An 11292-nucleotide genomic window follows, 5' to 3' on the forward strand; every position below is an offset into this window, starting at 1 on the left:
TGGTTTTGGAGCTATTTAAGGGGAGTTGGAGACAGGAGGCAAAGGCAGGCAGATCTCTGGGTTCAAGGCCAGCCAGGTCTACACAGATAGTTTAAGGACAGCTTGGGCTACACAGAGATTCTGTTTCAACAACAACAACAACAACAAAGTCAAAAAACAAGACCAAAAAACAAACAAAAGACAACCAACCAAAACAACAACAATAACAAAAAACCAAACAGTAGAAGCAGAAACAGAAAAAGGAAGAAGATGGAGAAGAAACATTTGTGTTAGTTGTCATTTCAATGTTTGGTAGAGCTTAGCAGTGAGGCCTTTGACCCTGGGATTTTCTTTAATGGAACATTTATTACTAGTCTGTGAATGTCTTCTATTTCTTTATGACTCAGTGTCAGCAATGTGTACATTACTGATATTATACTGTATATTAACTGTGTGTATAGTACTCTATGTTTATTACTGAATTAGACAAACAGGAATTTGTCCATTCTTACAGGTTATCAATTTGGGGCACAGAAGTGTTCATAATAAGGTCTAAGGATCGTTGTGTGTCTGAAAACAGTCGTAATATTTCCTTTTTCATCTATGATTTTATTTGAATCTTCTCTTTTTCTTGGTATAGCTAAAGTTGTCAATTTTATCTTTTAAAGAACTTAATATTTGTGTCACTTGAATTTTATGCCTTTTCTATTTAATTGATTTCTACTCTGATATTTATTTCTTTCCTTTGGCTAATTTTGAGCTTCATGTGTACTTGTGTTCATGGCTCCTTGGGGTGTTATGCTAGCTCAATTCAGGTCTTTTCATTCTTAATCTAAGAGTTGACTATGGCAGTTGTGGATGAGTTGGCCCCAAGGATATGAGTGTGGGAGAGCAGGCCCTATGACTCATCTCCTGAATGATGGATAAGGAAGAGATACTGTCCTCCCCCATTGTCCCTTACCACCTGTGGCAAGTGGGAGACCTAGCCCTGGGGTCATGAGAGCAGGAGAACTGTCCTTGCCCCTCGCCAGCTGCAGCCCTTGGGAAAGGGGGCCCTGCACCTTGCTCAGGCATGACAGTAGAGCTGATCCTGGTGCAGGAGGAGATGAAGGCTTGCAGATGAGCCAGTCCCAAGAAAGTGAGTGTGGAAGAACTGGCCCTGCTGATTGTCTGCTATGTGGTGACATGGCCAAGAGAGAGATGTCCTCCCCTTTCACCCCTTGCCACCTACAGTGGGCAGGAGAGCTTATTCCAAGGTCACCAGAGCCTGACAACTAGCCCTGCCCCTTGCCTACTGCAGCACTCGGGAGAGTAGTTCCTGCACCTCACTTGGGCTGCAAGCAGAGCTTGTCCTGGATGTGGGGGCTATGGGTGATCTGTCCCCAAGACAGGAGCATAGGGAAGAGTTGGTCCTGCCTCCTATCTGCTGTGCAGTGACAACACAGAGAGAGAGAGAGAGAGAGAGAGAGAGAGAGAGAGAGAGAGAGAGAGAGAGAGAGAGAGAGAGATTCCCTCCCCTTCCTTTTGCCTGAGCCACTAGCTGCAGGTTGGAGAGCTGGCCCTGCCCCTCACCTAATGCAGGACTTGGGAGGGCAAGCCCTGCCCCTCACCTGGGAGGCACAGTAGAGCTGAATGTGGGAATTGTGGGTGAGCCAGTCCTGAGGGCATGAGTGTAGGAGAGATGAATCTGACTCTTGTCAGTGAGGTGGCACAGATGAGGGAGAGATACCTTCTTTTCTTCTCTCATCCCCTGCCACCCATGGCAGGTAGAAGAGCTGGTCCTGGGGGTCATGAGAGTGGGAGAACTGACCATATCCCCCACAAGCTGCAAAATTTGAGATAACAAGTCCTGCACCTCACCTGAGCAGTAGGGTAGAGCCAGCCCTGGTTGCAGGGGAGGTGGGAGGTATCACTGGTGAGTCAACTTCAAGGGTGTGAGATCAGGAGAGTTGGCCAGTTGGCCAGCTCAGATGCCTCTCAGGCCTACATCCAGGGCTTTGAACTGGCCCAGCCCAACATCTAGCCCATCGATGAACTGCTGGAGTGCATGAAGCGGCTGGTCATACAGATTCAAAGCTACAGGATCTCATGATGCAGGGCAACAACAGGATATTTGAGAGGCGTCCTAGTAAGGTTCAGTATAGTGTAATAGAAGCCAGAGTCTTCATGCCAGACCAACAATTCATTGCAATGAACATTTGCAAGCAAAGAGGTATAGATGAAAGGGTATACTGGAAGATATACTGTATCACACTACAGCTTCCACAAGGAAATTTTCTTCTTCTCTGTTGAGGGGAAGGTTGCCAAGGAGGAGAACAATTATGAGGTATGGGGAAGATGAGTGGGACTGGGGTGCATGATGTGAAATTCACCAAGAACCAACAAAGAGTTTAAAGAAAGAGCTGACCATTGCAAACTTCTCTCCTGGTGCAACTTCTGCTGTGTTTCACAGGTATGGGTATTGTCTTAGGGCTTTACTTCTGTGAACAGATACCATGACCAATGCAAGTCTTAAAAGGAAAACATTTAATTCGGACTAGTTTACAGGTTCAGAGGTTCAGTCCGTTATCATCAAGATGGGAGCAGGGCAACATCTAGGCAGGCATGATGCAGGCAGAGGTGAGAGTTCTACATTGTTATCTGAAGGCTATTAGTAGAAGACTGGCTTTCGCTAGGACTGGGGTGTAAAAGCCTACACCCACAGTGACACACTAACTTCAACAAGGCTACACTTCCAAATAGTGCCGCTCCCTGGGCCAAGCATATTCAAACCATCACAGGTATATTATGGTTCCATTTTAATTTGTTTTGAGAATAATTTTGCTTTCCTCTTCCTTGATCCATTGCTGTTCAGGAGTGAACTGAACTGTTTCGGCAGTAGATGGCAGACTAAGTCCAGGACTGCATGGAATAAGCTGAGGCTGTGTAGCTGCTGCTACTACAGCACCAGAGGGTGCCTGGTGGCCAGGTTTGTCTCAAACCTACAGATCACTTGTTATCCAGGATGACCTGGGGGAATGTCTGAAGAGGGTGTTCTTACCTTGCAAGCCTCTTTCAGGGTCAGGATAGGTCTATGTATCTTAGTCACTGAGTCACTAGGTTACTGGATCACTGGTTTGTGTTGTGGTCAGGCACCACAGAGTTCTGCTTAGCTTTGGTCTTCATCATGGAAGGACCAACCCCAGGCTTCCATGCCTGTGACTTGATGCCTCATCCCCCTTTCTTTTCCAAAGAAGATAATTATACCCTCTGTGTCATGATGCCTGAGATTGGGAAGGTAATGGTGGGAGCAGTCTCATGGCCACCAATGTTACAACATTAAATCATATTCAGAACCCCTAGCACAACGTTTCACAGGATCATGCCCCATGGTAGTATGCACTGTTTGATGCTAGGGTAGACTTATGGCCTAAGACTACTGGAACCTGCCCTAGGTGGTGATGTCTGAGAGACAAGGGCAAGAGTTCTCTAATTGGCAGTAGAGCCAGTCCAGAGTCCCTGACTGTGGGATCTCAGCCAGGGACAGGGAACAATTTTCCTAGTGTTAGGTCTTATCAGCTTGGTGCTGACATTCAAAACACAGCCTTGTGCTTACTTCCCTACTCCCTTCTTTCCTCAAAATGATCTTGGCTAGTGCGTTATCACAGCAATAGAGAAACAACTGCAACACATGCCCACAGGCCAATATGATGGAGTCAGCTTCCCAAACATATTTGCTGCCTGTGTAAACCAGGATCCAACCCACGCAGTGTGGTGGCGACTTGGAGAGAATATGGATCCTGGGAGGATATTGAGGCAGAATGGCAGCCAGGGACTCAAGGTTGAGGGGATGGGGATTGGGCTCTCCCCAGCCTCCAGTGGCGGGTGTTGGAGTTCAGACTTGTTATTCAGATCTTGGGGAATTCAAAGGTACATGAAGCTCATTAGGAAAGCTCCAGCATTACCCTCCTGGGAGTCAGGGCTCACTGGAGCAGAGTTTCAAAGGAGAACACCTCAGACTCCTCACTCACACCTCACACACGGCCTAAGACCAGGTAAGAGTGACAAGAATAGGGGAACCAGAGAGCGTCCCTTCTGCTGGTCTTTCTACTGTCCGTAGATCCTGGAGACTCTGGTGGACATCTGTATTGTTTTGCCTCTTCTCTGTCCACTGAGCTTCCCTGGTGTCTGTCTGTCTATCCCCCCACCCCCAGCCTCCCATCAGACTTAGGGCATGCAACATCTTCCTCAAGTTGTCTTCTGGTCAACTTCTGGTCTTCAGTTATCAAGAAAGACTGGAGGAGGAAGGGCTGTTGCTGTCAGGGTTATAGCACTGGGTTCTCACATGTTCCCACCCTGGCCAGGTTTGGGACTGACAGAAGTGGCAGATAGGTGATGGGAAAGGCTGACAGGACTTCATGGTGACAGAATAGAGCATAGAAGGAGAGTCTGAAGAATTGGCTGAGAGATGTGTGTGTGTGTGTGTGTGTGTGTGTGTGTGTGTGTGTGTGTGTGTGTGGTCTAACCTTAATTACCTCCCAATGACTCCACCTTCTAGTATTGAGATTAGGGTCTTGATATATAAACATAGTGGGGAGTACACAGCATGAAGTCTGTGATGCCTCTGATTAGTTAGTCAGCCTGAAGCTCTCAGCAGAAACAGGAGTTTCTGAGCTCTTTATATAAGCTAACAGCCCCATTGCAAGAGAGTTTTTCCAGTCAAACTGAAGCTTGTCATCCTTGTGGCATTTATGCTTATGTTCAAAGCTGGAGGCTAGGTTAGGTTCTTTACTACACAGACAGACAGACAGACAGACACACACACAGATAGATAGATAGATAGATAGATAGATAGATAGATAGATAGATAGATAGATAGAGATATGCTGGCTTTCTTGGAGTTAACCAAGATCTTTGAATTATTTATTAAACTTTTAATAATGTATGTAATTTGTAATATTTTGAGTTCTGTTGTTTCATGTTTTTGTTGTTGTTTTGGTTCTTTCTCTAGAGCAGGGGTTGGTAAAATTTACATTTTTAAAGAGCTTTTAAACTACAGTGTATGAGATGGGCTGGAGAGATGGACCTGGGCTCAGTTCCCAGCACTCACGTGCTGACCCACAACCACTTGGAACCCTAGCTCCAGAGGATCTAATGTTGCCTTCTGACCTCAATGGGCACCAGGTACACATGTGGTGCATATACATACATGCAGACAAAATATCTATACACACAAAATATAAATAAATTAAAAAGAAAACCATCCCAATTTTTTAAAAATTTCAGTTATGTGACAAGGATATGGTTTGAGAAATTTTGTCATTGTGTGGTGTTTATAAGGTGTATTTATACAAATCTTGAGGGTATACAGATCAAATACTTGAAGCAGCCTCATGAGTTAATTGAAGAATGCAATAACCATGATATGAGTGAGGCTGCTGCCAACATAACACAGCATGCCCTATGCCATGGTGTGCCCTGTGCCACAGCATGTCCTGTGCCATGGTGTGCCCTATGCTACGGTGTGCTGTAACTTTTGTTGCTCATACACTGACTCTATGCTTTTCATTCTCCCTTCCAGCAGTGTGCCCACAGAGAACCATTTCCTCCAGACTGAAGAAGTTCTTGGAGCATCTTTCGCTATGGGTCTTTGGTAATCTGCTTTCATTTGAGAGAAAACAACATTGGTTTCCAAAGGACTCTTTCACTGAGCTCTGGGTTAGTAGTTGGATCCTTTCTTGGTGCCCACTCTTCTCCTTTTCCCTCTTCCCTTCCCTTCCCTTCCCTTCCCTTCCCTTCCCTTCCCTTCCCTTCCCTTCCCTTCCCTTCCCTTCCCTTCCCTCTCTCCCTCCTAACCACACTGAATGTGTTACTCAGTTACCTTCTATTCACTGTGGACAGACCTCAGTCTGCCTCATTGTTGACCATTTGGAGAAACATATCTTCCGTTCTTAGACCAGTCTCAGAACAACACTTGTTTTGTTTGTTTGTTTTATTTTCAACCACTTTCCTTTATATAATATTCTTTATACGTATTATTTCCTTCCATCTTTTATCTTTCTTGGTATTCTCTAGGCTACATTTCTTTGTTCTGTAGGCCAGCCTGTCTCCTCCATTTGGGAACACTGTAGCCCTCATCCTTTAGTCATTGACTTATCCTTTATTCCTTGTATTGCTTACCTACAGTCCATGAACATATATGACTTTGGCTTATCGATGAACAAAGAGAGCTATTTTCCTGTTAGTCCAGAGTGTCAGGCTTATAGTCATGTCTCTCAAGTTTGGGGATGGTCCCTAAAATGGAGGCTGACCTCGACATTTGATGTTAGTTGCATACAAATGTTGAGTTCTCAAACACCCAATTCTTCTCATGACATCTTTCCCATGACTTTTTCATAAGCTGCGTGGACCATGAATTATAAGGCATAACTTTTTGGTAGTTCTCCCCATCCTTTTTGCAAATTCTACATTTTGAAATGTGGACTTCATAATCTGGCATCTCAGAAAAAGTTGGAATTGCACGATATAAGAAAAACACGTTTCATATAAAGTGGAAATTCTTCTTAAAACTTTGCTCTCTTGCTCTGTGGGACCCCGATATGTATTTGGCTTTGCTCTTCGTGTTTGGTGCACCTGCTGTACGAATGGCAGCACAGTTAGCATCTGGGGCTTCTTTTTTATGATTGACAGCTCTGCTCTCTCTTTGCAGCAGGAGAAGGATGCAGGACTTCCTCTGGAGAAACCGCAGCTCTCTTACAGAGTTTGTCCTTCTAGGATTCTCTAGTGACACACGGATAAATGGCACTCTGTTTGGTGTCTTTCTTCTCCTCTACCTCAGCACCCTCCTAGGCAATGGGCTCATCATCACCTTGATACACATGGACTCACGCCTCCATACACCCATGTACTTTTTCCTCAGCATCTTATCCATTCTGGATATGGGCTACGTCACCACCACAGTGCCTCAGATGCTGGTACATCTGGTCTGTGAAAAGAAGACCATCTCCTATGTTGGATGCGTGGCTCAGATGTATATCTTCCTGATGCTGGGAATCACCGAGTCTTGGCTTTTTGCAATCATGGCTTATGATAGGTATGTGGCCATCTGCCATCCTCTCAGATACAAAGTCATCATGAGCCCTTTGCTGCGTGGGTCACTGGTGGCCTTCTGTGGGTTCTGGGGTATCACCTGTGCCCTGATATATACTGTTTCTGCCATGATTCTTCCCTACTGTGGCCCCAATGAGATCAACCACTTCTTCTGTGAAGTTCCTGCTGTGTTGAAATTGGCCTGCACAGACACCTCTCTCAATGACCAGGTGGACTTCATCCTAGGCTTCATCCTTCTCTTGGTCCCGCTCTCCCTCATCATTGTTGTCTACATCAATATCTTTGCTGCTATCTTGAGGATCCGCTCAACTCAAGGGCGGATCAAGGCCTTCTCCACCTGTGTCTCCCACATCACTGTGGTCACCATGTTTTCAATCCCATGTATGGTTATGTATATGAGGCCTGGCTCTGAGTCCTCCCCAGAAGAGGACAAGAAGCTGGCTCTGTTCTACAATGTCATCTCTGCCTTCCTCAACCCCATCATCTACAGCCTTCGTAATAAAGATGTGAAAAGGGCTTTCCTCAAGGTGGTGGGCAGCAGCAAAGGGTCAGGGTGAAGGCTTGGGGGTTGTGAGACTAGTAGCCTTCTGGAACAGTCGCCATGCAGCTTTCCATAATGAAAAGGTCTTCTGTAATAACACTACATCACATCCAGTGAGTTGACTTGGTTCAAGGTCACTAACTACTGAAGACTTTATTGGGATGTTACTACATGTACTCGTTTGGCATATAATTCTATATGATCATAGAACACTTAGACATGTGGTCATATATACAGGTTCATAAAACTCCATCTGGGTATAGAACTATTCTACCACTGCACAAGGTAACATTGTATATGGTCCCCAACTCTGACTTCTGATACTGATGCCATTGCTAATTTCCCCTCCAGCATAACTTCCTCATTTTTTGAATGTTACACAAACAGAGGCGTATGTGATGTTGGGGATGTCTGTCACTCATCTTAAAACCCCTTTGATCCATCTAAAGCGCTGTGTATAGCAGTAGTATATTTCTATTTTGGCTGTAGTATATATATTCCATATTGCCACAGTTTAATTTGCCCACAATAGTGATAGTTTCTATTCTTTGGCTATTCTATATAAAGTTTCTATGAATATTCGTGTGAAGGTTTTTTTCCTCTTTTTAATAGTTTTAAAATGACATTTGCTGATTTGTTGTGGGAGGGAGCAAGTGTGCCACAATGTGCATGTGAGGACTGAAGGGCAGGGTGCGGAGTCAGTTCTCCTCCTCTACCATACGGGAACTGAAGATTGAACTCAGGGGGCCAGACTTGGAAGCAGGTGCCTTTGTCTGCTGAGCCTCTCCCTGGCCCTCACCCACAGGCTTTTGGAGAAAAGTTTTGTTTTAATTTTATTTTACCTCTAGAATAAATATATAGGATGGGATTGTCAGGGCATATGATATGTGTGTACTTCAGCTTATAATAATATTTTAATCAAATCCACAGTTAGATGTCATTTCAGACATATTGGAGTGAAGTTAAACAGATGCTCTGGAAGGCTGTGCAGCTCTGAGAATCCTACTTCTGGAAGGATGCAAGCCGGTATGACTGCTTTGAAAGCAGTCTGCCAGTGTCTCAAATATTTAATGTAGAAGGACATGTGGTCCATCCTACCCTCAGATACACGCCTAAGAGAAGTTAAAACATGCACTAATATGCAAAAATGTACACATGTGTGGCTGGAGAGATGACTCAGCAGTTAAGGGCACTGGCTGCTCTTCCCGAGGACCCAGATTTGATTCCTAGCATCCATGTGATAACTCACAACTATCGTAACTCCAGTTCAGGGGAGACGCCCTCTTCTGGCTTCCACAGGCCCTGCACACATGTGGCTCACAGACATGCATGTAGGCCAAACATGTAAATATATTTTTTTAAAACGTGTATACTTGTGGTCATAGCAAATTTATTCACGCCAACTAAAAAACAAGATCATCAACCCAAAGCCTGTTAGCTGAATGTGTAAATAAAATATGGTATGTCCACACAATGGAATATATTTTGCACTAAAAGTGAACAACTATAATATATGTTATATATGTATATATACATATATATACACACATATGTATAAACACAATATATACTCTCTCTATATATATATATGCTACAGTGTTGATTTTTCTTGAAATCAATTAAAGAAGATGGTTGCAAACAGTCATGCAGCACATCATCCCATTTATATAAAAGATTCAGATCAAGCAAACTCTTAGGAAGAGAAGGTAGATCCATATACTTGTTGGTCCTAAGGGTGTGGTGGGAATGGAGGTGCAACTCTTTTTATAACTATGGCATTTCTTTTGAGGCAATGAAAGTGCTCCAGGACTATATTATGCTAATGGGTAGGAAACTCCATGAATGTAGTAAAATACTGGGCTGTATACATGAGCTTTACAGCGTGTGCATTGTACCTAGATGAAGTGCTTTCCCAACAGCACGTGCCAGTGTGCTTTCTGAAGAGACAATGCAGTCTGGCACTCGGTTTGGATATAGGAGCTCCTGTTGCTCTGTGTGTTACCCAGAGGTAAGTGTAGTCAGCGTTTTCTTACTTCAGTCAGGCTGAGCAGCATGTCAGTGTCACTGTGTGCACCTGTACTCCATTGACAGCTCGTGATGGCGAATTTCTGTTATGTGCCTATTTTCTTTCCATTCTACTCCTTTTCTAAGTATTTGCTCAAAGTTCTATTTGGTTACTGGAATAAAGCTTTAAACTATTTCTTTTAAAAAATATAATTTTGTATGTGTATGCATATGAGGGGAGAGAAGGAGGAGGAGGGGGAGGGAGAGAGGTGTGATGTGTGTGGGAGGGTGTGGGGATGTGTGTGAGGGTGCCTGAGAAGATCAGAAGACAGCATTGGATCCCTTGAAACTAGAGTTGCAGATGGTTGTGAGCCACTTAGCATGGGCCCTGGAAACCAAACTCTGGTCCTCTGGAAGAGCAGCCAGCAATCTTAACTACAGAGACATATCTTCAGACCTCAACTCCATTTTAAAAATTGTGTTTAGAGGGTACTTTATATTTTTCTTTTAAATAATTAACTAGCTAATCAACTAACTTTACACCTGACCTCAATTTCCCCTCCTTCCTCTCCTTCTAGTCCTTCCTGTCTACTTCCCCTCCCCCAACCACTCCTCCTTCGTTTCTCTTCAGAAAAGGGGATGCCTCCCAGGGACATCAACCCACCTTTGCATATCTAGTTGCAGTAGGACTAGGTGCATTTTCTCCTACTGAACTGGACAAAACATCCCCAATAGGAGAAATAGATCCAAAGGTATGTCACAGAGTCTGAGATAGCCCTTGCTCCTGCTGTTAGGAGTCCCACATAAAGACCAAGATACACAAGCATTACATATGCTCTGAGGGCCTAGGTCAGTCAGGCTCTCTGGTGGGTGATTGTCTTAGTTAGGGTTTTCATTGCTGTGAAGAGATACCAATGACCAAGGTACCTCTTATAAAGCACAACATTTAGTTGGGGTTGGCTAACAGATTCTGAGGTTCAGTCCATTATCATGGCAAGAAACACAGCAGCATCCAGTCAGACATGGCGCTGGAGGAGCTGTGAGTTCTACATCTTGATCCAAAGGCAGATAGGAGAGACTGGCAAAGCATACTCCCACAGTGATATGCTTCTTCCAAGAAGGCCATGCATATTTCAATAAAGACACATCTCCTAATAGTACCACTCTCTGTGGGGCAAGCATTCATTCTTTTTCTTTTCTTTTTTCTTTTTCTTTTTCTTTTTTCAGAGCTGGGGACTGAACCCAGGGCCTTGCGCTTGTTAGGCAAGTGCTCTACCACTGAGCTAAATCCCCATCCCCACGTGGGTCAAGCATTCAAATACATGAGTCTGTGGGGGACAAACCAAACCTATTCAGTCTCTTGGGAGCCTCTATGGGCCCAGGTTAGTTGACTCTGGTTTTCTTGTGGTATCCTTGACTCTTCTGTCTCCTACAATCCTTCCCTACCTGCCTTCTACAGGATTCCCTCACAATGTTTGGCTGTGGGCTTCTGCATCCTTTCCCATCAGTTGCTGAGTAAAGCTTCTCTGATGACAGTTATGCTAGACTGTCTGCAGTATAGCAGAATATCATTAACAGTGTCAGGGGTGGGCTCCCTTTCATGGCATGTGTCTCAAGCTGGGCCAGTCACCGGTTGGCCCCTCCCTCAATTGTGACTCCATCTTTACCCCTGCCCGTCT

The 11292-nt window shown here is 44.5% G+C and overlaps 1 protein-coding gene across 1 annotated transcript; it reads left to right on the forward strand.

The window, feature by feature from the left end:
• The first annotated feature begins 6677 nt into the window (after positions 1 to 6677).
• Positions 6678 to 7625, forward strand: Or13p10 (olfactory receptor family 13 subfamily P member 10). The gene is given in 1 exon segment (NM_001000409.1): positions 6678 to 7625. A coding segment is annotated over 1 exon segment (948 nt).
• Positions 7626 to 11292: the final 3667 nt, after the last annotated feature.

Source organism: Rattus norvegicus, chromosome 5 (genome assembly GCF_021556685.1).
Source record: "Rattus norvegicus strain SHRSP/BbbUtx chromosome 5, alternate assembly SHRSP_T2T, whole genome shotgun sequence".
NCBI classification, from domain to species: domain Eukaryota; kingdom Metazoa; phylum Chordata; class Mammalia; order Rodentia; family Muridae; genus Rattus; species Rattus norvegicus.